The sequence below is a fragment of the Mytilus californianus genome, unplaced genomic scaffold (genome assembly GCF_021869535.1).
Source record: "Mytilus californianus isolate M0D057914Y unplaced genomic scaffold, xbMytCali1.0.p SCAF_10, whole genome shotgun sequence".
Lineage (NCBI taxonomy): Eukaryota > Metazoa > Mollusca > Bivalvia > Mytilida > Mytilidae > Mytilus > Mytilus californianus.
Window position 1 is genome coordinate 74,333,358 of NW_026262582.1, and position 23,263 is coordinate 74,356,620.

Sequence of the window (23,263 nt, forward strand, 5' to 3'; positions counted from 1 at the left end):
ATTAGTTCGAAAGCCGCACATGGTAGGTGCATTCGACTCCAATTTTAATTGACTAGGATTGTCAGTTTTCCTACTGAAGGTTTGTGGTTCTCTCTGGGCACTCCAGCTTCCTCCGCCAATAAGATCTGACCGCCACAAAATTGCAAAATACTTGATTTAAAACTATCAAAAATAATAATATTTCGATTTCACATTAAGCTAATTTTTGATAATTGAACTTACATGGAAGATAATATTTTTATATCGATGTATACTGTTTCGTCGGTTTTACCCTGAATTATAATGTTTATTGTATTTACTTTTATATAGTGGGATAATGGTGCATGTTTCAAATAATTATATATAAAAAGAAAGGGAAATAACTGTAGCACATTGATTTAAAAAAATAAAATCGAAAATAAAAATACAAAAGCAGGCAAACATTTAGTTTTCAAAACGCTTGCCTATTTCGCATTTATTAAATATGTATTCGTAAATACTTGAGATAGTGCGTGACATATTTAAGATATAAATAGTCGTTAATAAGAACTTTTACATTTGCATTTCTAAAAATTTGATCTAAAAATAAACCCCGTTCAAGTGTGTAAAATCTTGGGATAGGTATGAATATGAAACGATATGTGAACATGTGGGGCATATGTTAAAGAAATAACCCACAGATAAAAATCACAAAAGGCAACTGGGGCCTCTATGGTCGAGTGTTCTAAGTAGTTGAACTATTGTATCACTATAGCCTGTCAACACTGAGGTTGTGAGTTCGAATCCCGCACATGGTAGGTGCATTCGACTCCAATTTTAATTGACGTGGATTGTCAGTTTTCCTGCTGAAGGTTGGTAGTCTCTCCGGGAACTCCGGTTTCCTCCACCAATAAGAACTGACAGCCACAAAATAGTACAATATTGTTGAAAGTGACTGTGAACACCAATCAATTCTTTTCCGATAAAAGTTTTCCTAAAATGTAACATTCACATTTATTAATATTGTATTTATATTGTTTCATAGATCAAATTTATTAGTTCAGTGTATGTTTATGTTTTGGAGTTTAGTAAGACGTCCATTTTCACTGAAATAGTACACATTTTTAGTTAGGGGCCAGCTGAGGACCACCTCCGGGTGCGGGATTTTCTCGCTGCGTTGAAGACCCATTGGTGGCCTTCGGCTGTTATCTGCTCTATGGCCGGGTTGTTGTCTCTTTGACATATTCCCCATTTCCATTCTCAATTTTATTACTTGTTTTTGTTGAAATGTCTCTTTGATCGAGTTAAGCCATTTCAACTGATATTTTATAGTGTGTCTTTCTATGTTGTAATGTTACTCTACTGTTTCAAGGTTAGGGTCAAGGTTGACGCCTGTTAAAACGTTTAAACTCGCTGCATTTGTTGCACTTGTCCTAAGTCAGGAGCCTGTTGTTCAGTGGTTGTCGTTTGTTGGTGTGGTTCATAAGTGTTTCTCGTTTCTCGTTTTTTTATATAGAATAGACCGTTGGTTTTCCTGCTTGAATTGTTTTACACTAGTCATTTTGGGGCCCTTTATAGCGTGTTGTTCGGTGTGAGCCAAGACTCCGTGTTGAAGGCCGTACTTTGACCTATAATTATTTACTTTTGTTAGTGATGTGATATATTAAACCAGTGGTGTCAATCAGATGTGGATTCTTACAAATTCTTAAGATCTACTGCTAAATCTTAGATCACAATCTCTGCAATTTTGCAGCAACATTAAAACTTTAGATTTTTCTACGCTTTACACTAGTATTTCCCATTCTCAATTGAAAGATCGACTTCACCATCTCATTTAACAGAGCTTTTTCTATAAAAATGGGAATCATAGATAAATTTCTTGTTTTGGGTTATAATAATTCTTATTTTGTGAATAACCACACTGATTTTATCAGAAAATATATTGAAGATGATATTATCAAAATGCTGGACTTTTTGATCGACAATATATTTGTTGAGTTTGGAGGATTGATATTTCAACAGACAGTCGGTATTCCAATGGGTACTAATTGTGCAACCCTACTGCCCGATTTGTTTTTGTACTCGTATGCACCAGAATTCATTCAGAACCTTCTAAAAGACAAAAAGAAAAAGCACCTTGCGAAATTATTTAATTTTACTTTCAGATATATTGATGATGTCCTATCACTTAATAACCCATATTGCAATCAGTACTTACATCTCATATATCCCAGTGAACTTGAAATTAAGGATAGTACTGATACTAAAAGGACTGCATCATACCTTGATTCTTTCCTCAAAATTGACACAGATGTACGACTTCACACTAAAATCTATGACAAACGGGACGATTTCAACTTCCCAATTATCAATTTCCCGTTTCTCAGCAGTAACATTTTACTTAATACTCAACTGAGCTTTTTTATATTCACTTTGTTCCTATAACTCTTCAAAGATTCTAGTATTTATACAACCTTGGGTTTCAAAATTTTGTGTGAGCTTTCGTGATGAAGGTATTGAATCAAGAAAAGCATTTTGGACATACAAAATTTATAAAGTTATTTTCATATTTATTCAAATTTTGAAACCGAAATGTACCATTTACTTTTTATATCAGATAAGAAATTGTTAAAATTATTGAGGTATTAAAAAACATGTTAACCAGCGACTACTGTTCTAAAATATTTTGTCCCCAAATTTATGTCATTGTGTTTCTTGGTTTTTACAAATGTATTAATGTATGTAAGTAAATATTTCAGTAAATACTTGTATAAAGTAAACATTGATGTGTAGCAAAGCTATTCTTTTTAAAAGTGCTGTGTAATATTTTTTGTACATAATCATTTCTTATTTGTGTACAATGTATGTGTGGTGAGTGTAAGCGATTTGTGTATTCAAATGTGCATATGTGAATATGAGCATGATAAAAATTAGTGTGCAATATTTTTTATACATTATTCTTATATTGTTTAATAATTTATAGAGACTGTTTCAAGATACTGATTTTAAGTGGTTTTGACCAAGAAAATAGATGCAGTATCCTGGTTATCCAATGGCTTAAAAATGAAAAAAATGGTTTTAATTTGACAAAAAACATATTGAAGTATTAGTAAGTCGGGTACCAGTTTTTATAGATATGCATTTCGATTTAAAAGAAACTCGGTTGTATAACACCACTTTACATAGATTTCAGGTTATTTAAACCAAGCACCATGCTTATTTCGTTTGAATTGATTTTCAAAAATCATGAACCACCCAATCAAGTGTCAACTTCTCATTAATTTTTCAATAATCCAAAGAAATAATTAAATTATCGTCCGCTTTTAAAGAAATTCCTTTTTTTCTGTTAGTCACAAGTTGTCACAATAGAAAATGATATTAAAATGAATTTGGAACAAAAACAAATGTAAAGATAGTTATTTATTTGTGTGAGAAAGATTTGGTCATATGACTATCATGTGATCATTTTTCTTGTCATGTGACCAAAATGTTGATCATGTGATTGTTATGTCTTGCTTGTGTGTATAAGTATAAGGAGCTAATACATAAATTATTCTTGTGAAATTTGTACCGTTTTAATATAAGTGTTTGTATGTCTTAAAAATCATGGGACTTATTCTATTCCAAAGCTAAAAATAAATTAAGCTATTAAAACAAAGAAGTATATTTTGTTTTATTTGCCAAAATAAATCTTATTATGCCCACGCTGTAGGTAATGGGGGGCATTAAATGTTATACTTGACCGTCCTTCTGTCCGTGCGACTTCCTCATCCAAATATTATGAAACTCATACACAATGCTAAGAACCAAAATTCGCAGACAGAGTTTGAATTTGGACAGTGAGTCATTTACCGTTCTAGAGTGATGCCTCTTCTTAACTTGGAAAATTGCAAATTTTTCAGTTTCCCCACTCTGACTTAAGTTTGTCTCATCTAAATTTTATGAAACTCATACACAACACTAAGAAACACAACAGGCAGACAGAGTTGGAATTTGGGCAGTTAGTCACTTACCGTTCTGGAGTTGTGCCCCTTTTTAACTTGCAAAAATTGCAAAGCTTGAGCTGGGACATTTGTGTCCTCAGACACATTCTTATGTTATTTTCCACCAGGCTTTTTATATTTGAAGAATATCATTTATTATAATTATATCAATTATCATTGGCAAGGATTTGTATAGTGAGAAGAATTGGAGTCTTGTCGACAGTTTACCTAGCCTGTATTGAAATATGCTATGTATGCTAAGATTTTGCGAGATTTACCGTGATGCATCTCGTTTATCGTTATGCGTCCACCATTACAAGTTGAAGTTGTTTAACTCAGCATTTTGTAAGCATAAAAAACAACAATATTATATGATGTGAAACTTTAAAGTGTAAGTTTATGACAGCTCTGATTCAAAAAACAGTTTATATCGTTACAATACACATTATCTGAATCTAAAATGACTGCATTTTATCTCTTGGTCATCTCACAATACAAATCCTTGATATTGGTAAAAGGGAATAGAAAGATACTAAAGAGACATTCAATCTCATAATACAAAGAATAACTGACAATGCCATGGCATAGAATGAAGAAAATCAACCTAAAGACAAACAACAGTATACAAAACACAATATAGAAAACTAAAGACTGAGCAACACGAACTCTCAGCTGTATAATATGAAACATTCTCAGATCTGTCACTTACTGTGGATTCAATTATTTTCGTGGATAACAATTTTTGTGGATTGAGGAAAACTTGTATTTTCTTGGTTTTTTTTAAATTTTTTTGGATTTGCCAAGGTCTGAATACAAGCCTTTAGAAGAAATGTACCATTACTTTGCTTATTATTTAAATTTGTGGTGTACCTATACCCAAGAAATCCACAAAAATTAGTTTCCCGTGAATGATACGGAATCCACAGTATCAACTTCCTGTTTGTTACATTTATATTTTTCACATTCACGCAGGTATAAAAAAATTTTGGAGCATTTTTCTCAGCAACTATGGTACAAATCAATGCTCTGTGGTATTTGGTACTAAGCTATATATTAGTGAGCTATAAATATTTTAAGATCATTAACTAATCTTCGTGTTTGCCAAATACAAAATAAAACAATCAAAACACACAGATATTTTATTTGCCAATTACAGCATATAGAATTAACAGAATAATTACAATCATAATTTTAAAACATAACTTAAAAAAAATAACCAAAAAAAGATTAAACAAAGTATATCATGATTAGTTATGAATTAATTGATTTTAATGCTGAAAGTAAATGCAATAAGTAATTTGTAAAAATATATGATAGAACCTATTGTTTCAACTTTGTTGCTCTGGAATCTTTACTTGGCAGCTTACCTATATTAATAATTATTAAGGTTAATTTTTTTTACTGGTATTTGGAATCCTCTGGTTTTATATGTGGAGTGCCATTAAAAATTTTGCCCATTAACCTCTACTTTTCTTTTCATAATTTTATAACATGTAGTTTTAAAAAAGACATTTTTAAAAATCTTATAAAATACTTATTATTTTTCAGCAATTTTTTTGTGTATACATTTCAATAGGTACTTCAATTTAAAGCAAACAAAATATAAAAAAGAAGATGTGGTATGATCGCCAATGAGACAACTCTTCACAAGAGACCAAATGACAGGGAAATAATAACTATAGGTCACCGTACAGCCTTCAACAATGAGCAAAGCCCATAACGCATAGTTTATTAAGAAATCAGTTCAATATATTCAAACGTTTTTCTCTCGTTTCTTTAGACATTCAACATCATTTTGTGAGCACCCTTTAACAAGTAGACTATACAATCCCCCAACACTTGTACCAATGACAGTCTTTGTACCAAGGCTTAGTCCAGCGGCCCCGGCAGATTGGAGTGTGGCAACAACTCCACCAGCGGCCACACCTCCACCATTGGCAGCGGCTGACCAGGCCATCATTCTAGCTGCCATTGACCCAGCAGCTATGCCACTTCCGGTGAACCCAGCAGCACCAAGCACTAATGGTGTTGCAGCTATAGAACCTGCCCCTAATGCTACTGATCCTCCATATTTCTTTGTTAGACACTTAATATCATCCCAGGTCAATTCTTTTATTTTTCCTAGCTTAACATCACCTATGGAGAAAAAGTTACATTGCGTTTTAAAAATCCTTTGAAAACTAATTACCTGATTTCATATCAAAGTGCATGCGACTTTTTACCTTGGCACCTAAAGGTACAATGATCCTATATCGGTAGTTGTTTTCAAGCATCATTGATTAGGATATTGATGGTAGTTACACAATAAAGACTATTTATAGGCCAAAGAATATAGAAAAAAGTTTAAAAAAAATAAAAAATAAAGATAATTATGGGGAAAATAGAGTATACAGGTTAAAAAGTATATTAAAGAACGGAGAATAATTGTCGGTAGATCTTTTCACCACCGAACACCACCAAACACATTAAAATACCATCTAACACACCTGAATATATTGTTTTCATCTTTACAATAACTGTTAGAAAAATACAGAATAGAGAAATGAAGCACGCCCAAACCAGACTGACATCGATGAATGATAAGGTTTGAAATGTGCATTTGACGAACTTTTATTTTAATATTGAATCACTTTAATATGTATAGTGTATCTAAGAGCATATAATATCAACAAGAATTATGCTTTTTAAAATGTTTTCAAGTATAATATATCAAACACCATTTTTTTTATTAGGGAGCTACCATTTCATTTTTATGGGGGGGGGGGGGGGCTAGGATGAAATTTGAAAAAAAGGCAGGACAGGAGTTTTGAGTAAAAAAAAGTCCGGATGACAATTTATGTAAAAAAAGTCAGGATAAACTAATAAAAAAAAGGCAGGACCGAATAGAGTGAAAAATAAAAAGACAGGACAGAGATTACAACTTTAAAAAAATGCAGGAAAAATGTTTTCATCCTAGCTCCATAAAAATCAAATGGTAGCTCCCTTACCCAAAGCATATATGCACATGTATTGTTATTTTAATTTTGAATACGAATAATGAGATTTTCCGTAGTTATTTAGGTTCTGATAAGGAGAACCAACGGTTATACCAGACCGGTATATATAATGACCTATGCACAAAACAATAGATACAGTTACTGTACCTGTTCTTGCAGCTTCTCTGTATGTCTCTGATAAAGTTAAACGCCAAAGTTCGATCAAACTCTTTCTTTCATCGCTTAATGTCTTCGCCTTGCCTATTGATATAATGTGTTTAGAAATAGCATAGACAGTTAATGATCTCATTAATATATAAATAATATGTGTGTTTTTCATTTCGACATTTGGAGGTAAAGTTAAACGTGTTTCTGTGTCTTGAAGATAGAATGCAAATTTAGCTTGTTGTCCTCCTTATCCTTTTTTATTTGGATTATCTGGTTAATATATTTGTAATGTCCGTCCCGTCTTTCAATTCAGTAGTTATGATTTTATATACAAAGAAACAAGCATGGCTTGCCTACAGCTTAAAAAGAATATTTCGATAATTTTACCTCAAACAAATTTTTGCGCCTCGCTCCGCTCCGCAAAAATTTAAGTTTGCGCCTGCCTATCCTAAAATCATGGATCCGCCCCTATTGTCTGTTATTGGTTGACAGATGTTTATCAAGCTTTAACTCACTTGACTCGATAAAAAATGTCATTCAATAAGTTGAATAAATGACTCGTTTAATCTTACCACTATGAAATGTGACCTTGTGTGCAATCGGATAACATATTTTGATTGTATTTTTAAACGCATTGTAAATGTATCTGTATCTGTACGCAGAAGATACCAATTCTGGAGTTTAGTCAACGGCAAACTTCATTTGATCATTTTGACTGTGGAAGTATTATTCTGAGGACAATATAATACTTTTATGCTATGACTTTTTGATAACTACCACTATATATATTGTAGTGAAATATTTACATTGGGTTCCTGTTTTTTTTAATATTTGGGTTACTCCAAACATGTTATATTGTATATATATTATAAATTTATTTGTCCTTTGTTGAAGGCCGACAGTGACATAGAGGGTTTAAATTTATTTTTTTTATATATTTAAAAAAAAAAATTTTATATTTTTTTTATATATCTTTTTATATATATATTTTTTTATATATTTTTTTATTTTTCCTTAATTTTGGGGATGTAAGGTAAAAAGATTGTTTTGTAGTTTTAATCTAGAAGTTTGTCAAAAGCCTTTTATAAAATAAAATTGAGAATGGAAATGGAAATGGGGAATATGTCAAAGAGACAACAACCAGACCAAAGAGCAGACAACAGCCGAAGTCCACCAATGCAGCGAGAACATATAAATGAACTAAAATTAAAAAACATACAAGACTAACAAAGGCCAGAGATCTCAACCATCCCCCTATACCTCTAGTCAATGTAGAAAAAGAAACACATACCAATACGCACAGTAAAACTCAGTTTAAAAGAAGTCCGAGTCCGATGTCAGAATAGGTAACAAAAGAAACTAAGCAAAATGACAATGATACATAAATGAACAAAGGACTACTAACAGTTACTGACATGCCGGCACCAAACCTCAATTAAACTGATTGAAAGATTAGGTCTTCATCATATGAAAATCAAGTACAATCCCTCCCGTTAGGGGTTTAGTATCATACCATCATAAAATATATGAGAAGAACATAACCCGTATCATGCCAACAACTGGTTTTAGAATAAATGTGTTTATTTCCAATGCAAAGACCCTATGAGTGAATCAATATTAATACCAAAATATGCAATCCTTAATGACTTGACAACAGTATCGTAACTATATCCTTTCCGAATAAGTCTGTTTAAAGGTTTGGTTAGCTTTTGAGGTGAATGCCGACAATTTTGTGCTTTGTAAAGAATATTACCATAAAATATTGGATGTGAAATACCTGAACGTATAAGATGTCTGCATGTTGATTTATATTTACGAACGATGTCCTTGTACCGATGATAAAATTTAGTAAATGTTTTGACTAGTTTGTGATATCGAAAACCCTGGTGTAATAATTTTTCGGTAATACAGAGATTTCTTTCGTTGAAATCAAATACGTTGTAACATACACGAGCGAATCGAACAAGTTGAGATATATAAACACCATACGATGGCGACAAGGGAACGTCACCATCTAAAAAAGGATAATTAACAATAGGAAATGAAAAATCATCTCTTTTATCATAAATTTTGGTATTAAGTTTCCCTTTAAAGATAAAGATATCAAGGTCCAGGAAAGGGCAGTGTTCATTGTTAGTATTAGCTTTATTGAAAGTCAGTTCGGCAGGATGAATCTCTTTAGTGTACATACTGAAGTCGTCATTATTGAGAGCCAATATATCATCTAAATATCTAAAAGTATTATTAAATTTTTGAATCAGATGTTGTTTTGATGGGTCTTTGCTGATTTTAGTCATAAATTGTAACTCATAACAATACAGAAACAGGTCCGCAATAAGTGGTGCACAGTTAGTCCCCATGGGAATTCCGATAATTCCGAATGACGATATATGATTACTTAACAAATTTTATTACCTTTCTACTTAATTTGAAATTGATGACCTTTTTACTTATCTAAATTATATTACCTTGAACAGGTGTAGCTAATAGAACAAGCAACACACAAAAAACTGTTATATATCTTCGGTCCATTGTTGGTTTTCTGTAGACTTGTCTTATATTAAATTCAATACTGAAAAAACAACATAAACATATATTAAAAAAGAAGAGGAAAACAACAAGCATCAACACAATGTCTTCAGACTTGGTGCCGATTTGTCTGGGTGCCGAAATGTCTTGTTACCATCAACACAGTCCACAGAGAATTTCCGTGGGCAACACAAACTCCACAAAAACTGACAGTGAATTCAGATGCCCCGAAAGAAAATTAAGCTCTTTGCTATACATGCACTAGAAACCACTGCGCAATTGTATTTTAATAATGAAAGATTCTGAAAATTTGTTCATTGAGGAGCCGCGGAGAAGGTTTTAGCGGGCCTCCGCGGGTCTCTCGACGAACAGGGCAGAACAAAAATATACCATCGTGAAATTTTTTTTACGGGGAAAAGTTTTTCATCGAGGAGCCGCGGAGAATTTTCTAGCGGGCTTCCGCGGATGTGCTCCAGTATGGTGATATTAACCATATTCTGTTCCAGTAGGGAACCCGTCACTGTATATTATGACTCTATATGCAGTCTTTGATACACTTAGACAACCATCGCGTAACTGCATTCGAATCATGAAAGATTCTCGATAAACAATTTATTACAAAAGACCACACCAAGTTGATGTTCCGTTATGTATTCTAAAAAGAGACGAAAAAACAAATGGGACAAAACAAAAGCCGGTTAAAGATAAAAAGGCAACAGAGGTCATAACATGACTTTTTTTTAACAATTCTTATACAACTTTTTATGGTTCAAAAATGTGGTAGCAACTAAGTTGTCGGTCCGTCCGCCTGTCTGTCTGACCATCAGCACTTGCTTGCTTTCAAGAATCGTTACAGATAAGATTTTTATGTAATGAAGATAGGTTTTTATAGAAATGCCACCCGGGCATTCATATTAGCCAGAGTGTTAGATCTGAAAAACCGTCATGTTTTTATGAAGACAGTCGTTTATTATAGATCCAAACCCGAATAATCAAATCAAGTTACTTTTCGGTACAATGTGAAAAAATACATTGCACATATATGAAAAAAATATATCCTGTATCTGTGTAAGCTATTCGTTCAGTTTTAACCTATGTTATAATCTATGCATTTGTTTACCTCCGTTATCTCGTATTACACAACAGTTTAATATATGACGTACATTCTGCATGTGACACACTTACACAGTTCAAGTATATAATATATATCGGGAATTTTCAAATGTTCTCATCTACATGTATTTGTTGATATTGTCTATCTCAATGAACTGGACATGAAATTGAAGTTATCGGGTTAAATATAACATTGCACCTGTTCCAAGTCATGAACCTGATGTTCAGTTGTTGTCGTTTGTTAGTGCGGTTCATAGGGGTTTCTCGTTTCTAGTATTTTATATAGATTGGACCGTTTTTTCCTGTTTAAATTGATTTATACTAGTCATTCTGGGGCCTTTTGTAGCTTGCTGTAAGTCAGAGCTCCGTGTTGAAGGCCGTTCTTTGACCTATAATTGTTAACTTTTTATACATTGCGACTTGTCATTGGCACTCATACCACAATTTCTTATTTATAGTACATGCACCAGAGCATAGGAGCCCTCTTTCGTTATTACTCCAATACGTGTGTGTGTGTGTGTCTTTTAAACAAATATATTGCTGTACGTGCTTATTTGTTTTGTTTTTCTCAATAAGACATTGTTTATATTGAAATAATGGGCTCGTTACGGAAAATGAATGACATTTCACGACAAGAGGCGAAAATAAATAACCTTTACGATATCGAGTAACAATCACAAGCATATGTGCTATCTCGACCACAAAATGATACAAAAAACGATTGACCATTGTCCAAATAGGGGAAATACTATCCCCTTACACGATATTTCGTTTAATAAACATTCATGTCAGACCGGCATTTTCCAAATCATATAGAAGTTACCTTTCGATTGACTACCACAGTGAGAGAAGGGCATACCAACTTTCTTGTCTGCTAACTACATTCATGAAAATTTGATGATTTAAAATGTGATATGCGATAAATGTTATAGAAAATATTAAGATAATAATGTTGTATCGTCTGCAACAACCTAGTAAAATTGACCACTGGACGTTGTGTTCACTGTAGCCTTACACCACTTTTAAGGTATCATTTGAACCTTTTTTTGTGTTGCCTACCTACAATATATACAAAATCAGGTAAATCTGAGCTTCATAGCTTTACTTACATGAAGAAAGGAGTTTGTTCCGAAAAAAGGTGATACGTTGCATTTTAATTTGTCCTTATATGGTTAACTTTAATCTCTATTTACATACAAGATAGTGAGTATAATTGTATGTGCTGTTTGATAATGTTTATGTTATAATGACAAATTAAAAATATCCATAGATTGGAAATTACCCATATGCGAAGGTTGGATTGGGTTGAATCAATAATAATTGGTCGTCAAACTGGTCCAAAAGTAAAGAACAGAGAACAACAGTCATAAAAAAATAAAGAATACAGAATAAAAAGTCTGACGTGCACAACTTTTTGCCTGGGATCTATGATGAGTCTATGATTCATTGTCTGGGTTTAAGCTTAAATTTTGGTCCTTTGAATCAGCTCTCCAACGTTTGTTGGAGTTTTGGGTTGTCTAATATTTTTGTTTCGAAAATTACTGAAAAGACATTAATTGTCGGGTTGAGTAAAATGTGTACCGTTTATGTTATTCAGAATCTAATGGACTATGAGTAATTTTGATGCAAAACTTTAATAAAAATTGTAGTCAATTTACGATTAGAAACAATTTGCCTCTTTATATATCTTTATCAGTGAAAAATAACGTACAAAAAATCATTTCCGACAAAAAATTTGCCTTAATATAATTAGTTCAACATATGATATACATATATAGTCAAGCTTTTGAATAAAAGGTTAATTGTACTTGGTTGAGATACAATGTAAGGTCTACTATAAAAACTGATATAAATTTTCAATTATCGAGGATAATTCAAGACTATTAACACAAAATATAATAGTATTTTAAAAATCAGTGGTACCGATACTACTGTTTAAACAAGACTACATCGAATGCGGTAATTTGTTTAGAAACGTAAAATCAACTGAAATGTGTAGTACAGTATATACGAAGAAGTATGTCTTCTGGAACCATTAACAAAAATACTTTTTTTTTTACATTTTAAAAAGTTGTTTCAGTAAAAAAGAACAATTTATTTCAAACAATGGACGCCATTTTTATTTCTTTTTACAGTCAATGACATTTTCTGAACAGCTGCTTACCACATAACTATAGATCCCACCAACCGTGGTACCAATGGTAGACTTTGCAACAGCGCTTAGTCCAGTAGCTGCTACAGATTGGAAGGTGGCAACAACTCCACCAGAAGCTTAGTTTTATAAATAATTTATTAATTTATTTACGAAGAACATAAGAAGATTTAATTACAATAATTCATGCTATATCCACATCCAAAAGATAACTGTACTTTATTCAGACATCTCTGACTTTTTCGAACAATAAATTATAAGAAACCACAGAATTCCAAGCTAAATATAAACTACACACATCTGATAACTTCCTTGTTTATACTAGTATTGATACCATTACTTATTTTCGTATAATGAATAAGAAAAATAAACACCTCCTAAGAGTAAAATAAAAAAATGATATGTTGCAAGACAACATTGTATCTTAAAGAAATATTAGAAAAACTTACACATTGATTAATAACAAATTTTTGATTATGACGTACAATAGGATTGTAGCTAATTGATAACCCCTTATATTAGACTTGCCCCCCTTGTTACTTCACTTGTGTTTTATAGTTACCATTTGGTTTTAAATATAGATACCACCACTGCATCGGGTGTAATACGATATTTATCAACTCGAGACAGTTATATTTTCAAATTCAAAACGCAAGGCTCGAGAGTGGATAAATATCGTATTTGTTTTGTTCACACATCGTTGTCAAGCTAATTGAATTGTATGCGACTGCCACACAAGTGAGAGTTTATCTACCTATAAAACCAGTTTTAATCCACCATTTTCTATATAAGAAAATGCATGTATCACTTCAGGAACATAACAGTTGATATCCATTCGTTTGATGTGTTGGAGCTTTTGATTTTGCCATTTGATTAGTGTCTTTCCGTTTTGAATGTTCCTCGGAGTTCTGTATTTTTGTGATTTTACTTTTTATTGCACAATATTTGGTGTTTAAATCTGTTTCTTTAATGATTTTTAAACGATATGCAGACAAAATCGATCTTTCCTTTCGTGATCTGCCAAAAATTGTTTTTTCAATGTGACGTCATCATTCATGGTCGCCTTTTTTCATGAATATTTCGTCCTCATTAAATCCGTATTCATGTGACCATCAATTTAACCCCTTAGCTGGCTTGTGTTACAGATAAACAAAAAATTTAAAGGAAAGTGAAACACGGCAAACCAATTGATTAACCAATTCGATCTATAATAGCTCATCATTATACAGGTAAAACGTCCGATGATTAACAGAATTTTTTTAACCTACAATATGAAATCAAGAAGACCTAGAAAAATTCTATTAGCCCGTGTTCGCTATTTATTTATTTCTATAATCATATTGATATCGGGTAATATGACCATCGGCAGTTTTCGGAGGTCACCTAGATGTTTAATTAGATGACGTCTAGATTAAAATACACCTGAAATGTTGATACATATTATTAAGTCCATGCATCGTAAATTGTTTTTTGAAGACATTTTATAATTTGGATGTACGTTTTAGGATGTTGTAAATCAAAAATGAGAATTTGAGTCAATGAACATAAATTTGACAGCTAATGTATAATTTGTAACTAATTGGCATTAGCTGTCAAATTTATGTTCGTTGACTCAAATTCTCATTTTTGATTTATAACATCCTAAAACGTACATCCAAATTATAAAATGTCTTCAACAAACAATTTTCGATGCATGGACTTAATAATATGTATCAACATTTCAGGTGTATTTTAATCTAGACGTCATCTAATTAAACATCTAGGTGACCTCCGAAAACTGCCGATGGTCATATTACCCGATATCAATATAAATATAGAAATAAATAGATAGCGAACACGGGCTAATAGAATTTTTTGAATTCCAAAACGTCACTACATACACTGACATAGCGAACGAGCTAAGACAAATACAATAGGACGGTGCCAAAGGAACATCACGTTCAAAAACAGAAAAAGTACCCATAAGGTGGTACCCAACACCTTGACTAATACTAATTTGGCTCGTTTAATTTTCCTAAAAATTTGACAAAATGTTTACTTTGACCCTTTGACAAAAATATAAAAATTTCAAATAATTTGAACCAACCACTTTATCAGAAAAATTTCACTGGTTATATAGCAGTTTGACAAACACTAATTTTGATCATTGAGAATCTTGATATTTCCTTAACAATACAACATGATTAAAACGTTTAGCTGATTTTTACAGAGTTATCTCCCTGTAGTGTTAGGTACCACCTTAAGGAAATAAAAATTGACCCTATTGTCGTCAATTTTTGTGTAGAGTTTCTCGAGTGAAACAGCAATATTTAAAGCTAGGAAAGGACAATTATTGCTGGTAATATTTGATTTAAGTAAGTTCCTTTAATCAAATTTTGTTTAGTTCATGAATCAAATGGAATTTAGACGGTTGTTTACTGATTGTGACTGATCGGATGTTGTCAAGGACAGAACAACACCAGTTTTATCAGGTGTCCCTATTGTACGGTATTGAATGTGCTCTTTGTGGATTGATCTACGTCGGGGAAACTCGACAAAGACTCAATTTCAGAATCCATCTGTCTTATGTTAATGATCCTAATAACAACAAATTTCTCTATAAACATTTCATTTAGCTGATCATTCTGTTGTTTTAATGAAAGTCTGGACTATAGAGAAAATATATCATTCAACAAATGACCCCATAATGAGTACAACATATCGTTTAGAAAGAGAAGACTTTTGGATAAGAGAGTTGGGAACAGCCATTCGCTATGGATGCAATGACAAAATTGAATTGTAGGTATTTTGTCTAGTCCCAAGTGTAGTACTGTCAATAAATTACAGTTATTTAACACTCACCATAGACTATTCAAAAACGTATCAACTACATCCAAAAATGAAGAAAAACGTATTTTTTGTAAAGTAGAATTCGCCAATAAAGGTTTAGATGCTATCAATATTAGCAATATTTTCAGAATTACAGAATAAGACTATTTACCGGATTTGTAATAACATAAGCAACACGACGGGTGCCATATGTGGAGCAAGATCTGCTTACCCTTCCGGAGCACCTGAGATCACCCTAAGTTTTTGGTTGGGTTCGTGTTGCTTAGTCTTTAGTTTTCTATGTTGTGTCATCTGTACTATTATTTGTCTGTTTGTCTTTTTATTTTTGGCCATGGCGTTGTCAGTTTGTTTTCGATCTATGAGTTTGACTGTCCCTCTGGTATCTTTCGTCCCTCTTCAGCTAGAAATCTGTACAAAAACTATACCTGATTACTTCAAAAATAACGCTACACCTGTAATCTCATATTCTTTTACCAAGTCTACTGCATCCAAGATTTTCAACCACAAGAGGGTTTTAGAGGCCTTCAACCTCGAAGATGTGAAATCCAAACCTCCTGATTGCTCATGTGACTCGTCAAGATACAAGTATAGTCCAGCTGGTCATTTTTTACTGACGACCTTGGCATCGTTACCAATGAACAACTAAGAGAGTTAGGCCAAAACATAGAAATCTCCAGCCCATTACCTGGAAAAAGAACTTTAGGTTACTGATTGATTCAGTTAAGGACTATGCTAAAAATAAAATGGATAAAGCGTGAACCAGACGAACCAGAACTGGACACTTATTATGAATGGATCGAAGCCATTCGATTAAGCATCCAGAAGCGCATTCAAAAACTAAGATGTACTATGAGCACAAGGGACTCTAACCCATTCAAGAACCCGGATGCTGTGTATGTTTTATCTTCTTTGCATGATAAATATGTCGTTGTTCCAGCAGATAAAGCCTCTAATAATATTGTCTTCGTATCTAAAAACCATTATTTGCAATGTCTCACAAAAAAGCTTGAATTAAACAGCACAACAGGTAATCTTACACACTCTTTAATATTATTTACAAAGGATGAAATTTTACAAAATCACAAATCTGTCCTTCTTTCTTTTGGTATTAACATCAAAGAAAACGAAGAAAATTTACCGTCATTATACTTGATACCAAAACTTAAAAAAACTCGAGAACGATACATAGCTGGATCATCAAGTGTTCGACTAAACATCTTTCTAAAGTGCTGACTACAGTACAAGATGGCCTTCAAAAATTTTTGATGAGATATATTTAACCAGTGGTGTAAATCAAATGTGGATTTGCGAGAAAAAAAGGAAAAGGAATATGGCAGTTGATTTCAAATAGTTGGTTTCTATGTATGTTGGCGTTTGTTTTTGTTGCATTTTAGTATTCCAGTTGTTCCATTGTTTTCATCTTATAGTTGATGTGTTTCCCTCGGTTTTAGCTTCTAACCCGGATTTGTTTACTCTCAATCGATTTATGGCTTTTGAACACCGGTATACTACTATTGCTTTTAGTTAAAGATATACTGCTAAATCTTAGATCACAATCTGTGCAATTTCGCAGCAACATTAAGACCTTTGATTATTCTACGGTTTACACTACTATCCCCCATGCTCAATTGAAAGATCGACCTCACCATCTCATTAGACAGAGCTTTTTCTATAAATATAGGAATCGAAGATACAAATTTCTTGTTTTGGGTTATAATAATTCTTATTTTGTGAAGAACAGCACTGATTCTACCAGAAAATATACTGATGATGATGTTATCAAAATGCGGGACTTTTTGATCGACAAGATATTTGTTGAGTTTGGAGGATTGATATTTCAACAGACAGTCGGTATTCCAACGAGTATTGTGCACCCCTACTGGCCGAATCGTTTTTGTACTCGTATGAAGCAAAATTCATTTAGAACCTTCTAAAAGACAAAAAGAAAAAGCACCTTGTGAAATTCTTAATTTTACTTTCTGATATTGACACAGATGGACGACTCCACACTTAAATCTATGACAATCGGGACGATTTCAACTTCCCAATTATCAATTTACCATTTCTCAGCAGTAACATACCCTCTGCCCCAATTGTATGGTATTTACATATCTCAATTGATACGTCATGCTCGTGCATGTTCACACTATACGGACTTCATATACCGGAATGTGCTCCTTACGCAGAAACTGCTCCAACAGAGTTATGAGGAGGAAAAATAAAAGTGACACTCCACAAATTTTAAGGACACCATCGTGCATCCCGATATAGTTGATCTACACGACGTGTCTGTGTCTAAACTAACTTACGACCTTTTTTCTACGTCTCAGATTATGGTTTACCATAAACGTCGTCTGGTTTTAAAGTACCGAACGTGACCTATTCCCGAATATGACTGTTTTGCTGAGTGTGAATTCGCATTGCTATTAGACGTGTGTTTGTACATCCAACATTCTTGTTTTTAGTTATAATGGTTTATTTGTAATTTGTAATCTATTTGTAATCCTGATTGGATATTGTTTCATGTCTTATCGTTTGTGGTTTCTATTTATATTTTCTATTCGTATGTAAAAGTAAAGATAATTAATCACCTTGTTCATTTATAAGATACTTAGTTTAAAGCAATTATATGCACATGATTGATTTGATTTCACACAGTTTGATTTAGAAGAAAAACCAGCATAGTTAAAAAAAATACAATTAATTACATTATTACTAACACAATTCTATATTGATATTCTTGTATTTATTAGAAAATACATCAAATGACACCATTTCAAACTTAATCCCGATTTTATTTTCAATTTCTAGAAATCTACCTGTGACGTCACTTTTTGTGGCGTTGATCCTTCGTGTGACGCAAATATCATTGTGCTGTTTTCGTTTACTGTTGTAAATTAACTTTAGGTGTTCGTTGTTATTCTGTAGTTTACATGTAAAAATATACTACGATATTATTTATATTATTCATTTATGTATTTCTGTGTCTTGAATGTTCTTTGTATTGTATTCCTGTCATGTAAAGCGCGAAGGTTTGGCTAGCCATAAAACCAGGTTCAACCCACCATTTTTTCTTAAAATGTCCTGTACCAAGTCAGGAATATGGCAGTTGTTATCTAATAGTTCGTTTCTATGTATGTTGCATAGACGTTTGTTTTTGTTGCACTTCAGTGTTTTGTTCTTTGTTGTTTTCCTCTTATAGTTGATGTGTTTCCCTCGGTTTTAGTTTGTAACCCGGATTTGTTTTCTCTCAATCGATTTATGACTTTTGAACAGCGGTATACTACTGTTGCCTTTATTTATTGTTGTCATCATAGCGGTATTTTAATCATTTTCATATAAGCAGGAGGTTTAGCTATCCATAAAACCAGGTTAAACCTCCAATGTTTTCTTAAAATGTCCTGTACCAAGTCCAGAATATGGCAGTTGTTATCAAATAGTTCGTTTCTATGTATGTGTATATGTTGCATTGACGTTTTTTTTTTGTTGCACTTCGGTGTTTCTGTTGTTCCGTTGTTTTCCTCTTATAGATGATGTGTTCCCTCGGTGTTAGTTTGTAAACCGAATTTGTTTCCTCCCAATCGATTTATTACTTTTGAACAGCAGTTTACTACTGTTGCCTTTGTTTGGCTATATAACCTGGGTAATAACAGTACTGGAACAGTTTTGCTATTAAAGGGGCACATAAGTGATTATACTACGGTAAGTGTTCCAGGCACTGCATTAACAACGAATAGGCAAATCTGATTCGATACCAGAGAGTATTTAAGGGTGTTCATGCCGTAATTGAAGTGAAAGCTAGCTTTGACCTTAATTTCAAGGTTTATCATCAATATTTTTCATGAGTTGGTCAAAGTTCAATATGTTCGTGTTACTCAACTGTTTTTAGCTTTTTAGCTTTTTCTTTCATATCCAAAAGCAAAAAAAAAAAGTTTACACTGAAAAATTTCAAAGAACTAAGATTTCGGATAAATTAAAACAATTTACTAGATATTTTTCTTGTAAATCACATGTTTTTGTAATGCTGGTATTGAATTAACGGTTATACAATTGGCTGTTAAATGGGCAAATATGTGTTTCTCCTTCATTGGTTATTGGAAGGGCCAAAATTAAAACCAGAGTCATGCACTCAATTAACCAGACTTACTTGAGATGAAACTCACCTAGGCATTTATGAAACTGTATGAACAACGTAGCGTTCTACACGAAAACAAAATCAAATCAGGTCATCTGAAGACGAGACTAAAAATCAAGATAAGAAGCCCCAAAAAATAAATTAATAAATAAATGTTGGTTTATAAGCTCTCCATTTTTGAGTTAGCTTTTGATTTTCAAATAATTTGTCACCGAGCACCACTGAAGAGACACATATTTTCTAAATGTCCATTTGGCGCAGACAAATTGGTAGCGTCAATGTGATTGGCTTTATTTAATTGTTTTATTATATTTTCTGTTTCAAATTTCTTTACAAATAGATTTATAAATATCATTTTCCATATTGGCCCAGGTATCAACACTCGACTTGTATCCTGAACTAGGACTAAAGCCTTTGCTTTGGTCTAATATGGAAATACAAAGTAAAAATCTATAATCACTGGGTGTCAATCTTCTTTGCGTTCTTTACCCTTTCCTCCAACAAAGTTGCTATACAAATTATCTAAAGTCTCAGCACATAATCCTTCACGATAACATGTATAAGTAGCAAAAGATACAGCTCCTAATTTAGCCAATGATCCAGTTGCAGCAACAGCTAAACCGGCACCAATTGCAACGGGCGATGAAACTACTGCTGCTCCTACTGCGACTCCTACTCCATATTTCCCTGTAAAACGCCAAAAATCATCCCAGGTCCATCCATTTTTTCTTTCCTGCTCAGCCTCGCCTATGTAGATAAATTTATATACCGTCAGAAATATCAATAAAAGTTTATTCTTTTTCATAGTGTGTTTAGCTTTTGATTTCGTCACTCGTTCCCTAAGTAACATGGCCTTCGATACAGATTTTTAATACCGAATTCCTAAGTACTATTAAGAACACAAAGAATATCACTATTACAGCAAGAACTTTGTACCCTCTTGGACTATCTGGAATCAATCCCAGTACTTTTTGTTGGGTCATGCTGGTCAATTTTTTCCGTACTGTGAATATGGATTCATTTGTTATTCATTATCAAGTTAAAGTTTTCGGATTTTATTTCTAAGAAGAAAAAGCATAACACCACCAAATCAAAATCATTATATATTCAATCAATTTTTTTTTCTCTTTTCACAGGCCTCTAGAAATTTACCTTAATCAATGTTAAATTTAACTTCATGAAAACCATGTTTATCCTGAATTATACATTTATCAACTTTCTACGTGCTAATTTTCAACATTTTTTTAACCCTTGTAGGGACACATGCGACAAATTCCCTATTAGTAAAAGTAGCAAGTTAGTTTACTGCAAAATCTTAATTAGTATACTATTCAGCAAATCTAACCTTAAATTGTAATGCCAGTAAACTTTACCTTAAAATTATGAAAAAGTCAGAAAAAGTAACAATCATGCAAATTTATTTGCTAGTTTAAGAAAACAACAACATCAAAAGTACAATTTTCTGACAGAGAAGCTCCTTTAACAGATGTTCTAAATGTGAGTGGATATATTGGTGGTGTGATACAAGAAGCGTGATCGGTTCCTGGGAGATATTTCATATTATGATAGAAATGACACTGATGACTAAGTCCTCATGGGAGCATCAATGGCCGAGTGATCTTAATATAGAGTCTACTACTGCATCAAGTGTGATACCATATTTATCATCTTAAGACAGTTTAATTTTCAAATATAAAACGCGAGGATCTCTGAGATTTTCAATAAAATTAAACTGTCGAGAGTGGATAAATATCGTATTCACTACAAAAGTCAAAAAGTCTGAAAAGACCAGTTTTTGTCTGAATTTGCATGAATTTTTACTCGACATTCTTAATTTGTCTGAATAATTTTTAAAAATTCTTGACATAGTATGAATTTGTCTAATAAGGTTCTTGATTTTTCTTGACAAGTGTCTTAACAGTATGAACATTGTCTTAAAATTTCTCGACACTTCCTGTATCATCTGATAAGAGTCCGGATTAGTCTCGACCAATTCTTGACTGTCCTAAATTTGTCTCGATCTTTCGTGACATATTCTTGACATTCTTAATAATGTCTGAATATGTCTCGACATATTCTTGACATTCTAAATAATGTCTGAATTTGTCTCGACATATTCTTGACAGTCTTAAATACGTCTTGACACTATCTCAACAGTATAAATTTCGCCTGAAATGTGAACAGACTTATTCTGCACTGTTTATGACATTCTATTGCTGTTATATACACCTTTTTATTATGGCTAAACTAAACTTTGAAGAATCAAGGATTAATTTGGTATAGTAAGATACCCTTTTTGTGCAACTAAGTTGGAATACCCTGAATAATCCCCCATGTAGTTTAATTTTGATTTATTTTTATCAAACATTTAAGTAATTGTTTTCACTTGGAATATAAGTCGAAGGTATTAACAAACAGCATTTAGATTTTTGCCGTTCGCAAAACTGCCAGTCAAATTTGCTTTACTAAAATAGGTGTCTTGTATCTCTTTTGGACCCCACAATTCATCTTTTGGGTTTGTGTGGCTAAAAAAAGAGGGGGGGGGGGGGGGGGGGGGGGGGCTTTCGTTTAGGTCAAAGAATTTGTTCCCATCTTGATTCAAAAACCTTATTCATTTTTTAGAACAACCCAAAAACATTTTTTTATTCAAATTTGAGTGTTGAATTTTATAATTTTTTTATCAAAAATAAATATTTGTGATAACTCGATCCTTCCTGAAAAGAAAAAAAAATGTTTAGATCTATATTATGCATTTTTGAGAACCATTTCATAAGACCGATGATTTCTATAGAAATCATTGATGGGACCCATTATAAATACATTTTTATTTATTATGCCTGGAGTAGATAATAATTTTCTTTTAATCTTTGGGAATTATTCAATTTGTTTTTATGTTAAAATAATTAACTTCATAATTTTGATGAAGAAAATCCATTTCAATTAAATTTTTTTTCATCAAAATGATGATTTTCATTTTCATCTATCAACAAACTTTTTAAATTGTAGTGGCATGGTCGGTCAACTGATAAGTTGTATGGCTGATTACAGGTAAAGCAATAACTTCTATTTGACAGTTGCGTGTACTCTGGGGTGTGGAATACCTAATTTTATGGGGAACATCCTGTCCATGTGTAATACTTAATATATTCCAACAGATGACATTACACAAATTTTTCTTCTGTTAAATGAATGATTTGTATATCATCATAATTTGCTATTTATATAAACCACATTTTGGTATAATAATTATTTACCATATCAACATTGAATATTATGAATGTAGAATGAAATATGTCTACAGTATGATTGGTTTGAATCATTTAATTTATAAGATTTAGGAATCAAAATTTGTAATCATTTAAAAACCCACATTGAAATTGTTTTATATCAACACACCCACATTTGAATTATTTTATACTTT

The 23,263-nt window shown here is 32.5% G+C and overlaps 2 protein-coding genes across 4 annotated transcripts in view; both read right to left on the bottom strand.

Moving 5' to 3' along the window:
- The window catches only part of LOC127718520 (interferon alpha-inducible protein 27-like protein 2), an 83,858-nt gene extending 74,195 nt beyond the window's left edge, over positions 1–9,663 (bottom strand). Inside the window, exon 1 of the mRNA XM_052224593.1 lies at positions 9,553–9,663. Within this exon, the coding sequence (XP_052080553.1) occupies positions 9,553–9,616 (64 nt within the window). The 5' untranslated portion in view covers positions 9,617–9,663. The remainder of the gene's footprint in view (positions 1–9,552) is intronic.
- LOC127718521 (interferon alpha-inducible protein 27-like protein 2A) overlaps positions 1–23,263 on the bottom strand; it is a 37,754-nt gene that overhangs the window by 8,728 nt on the left and 5,763 nt on the right. Inside the window, exon 1 of one of the 3 annotated variants that reach the window (XM_052224596.1) lies at positions 223–318. The exons of 1 other annotated variant lie outside the window; for it this stretch is intronic. The gene's annotated coding sequence lies outside the window, so the exon portion shown is untranslated. Of the gene's footprint in view, positions 1–222; positions 319–20,117; positions 20,590–23,263 lie in introns of those variants that run through there. One more of the 3 variants, XR_007989868.1, reaches the window with a different exon arrangement.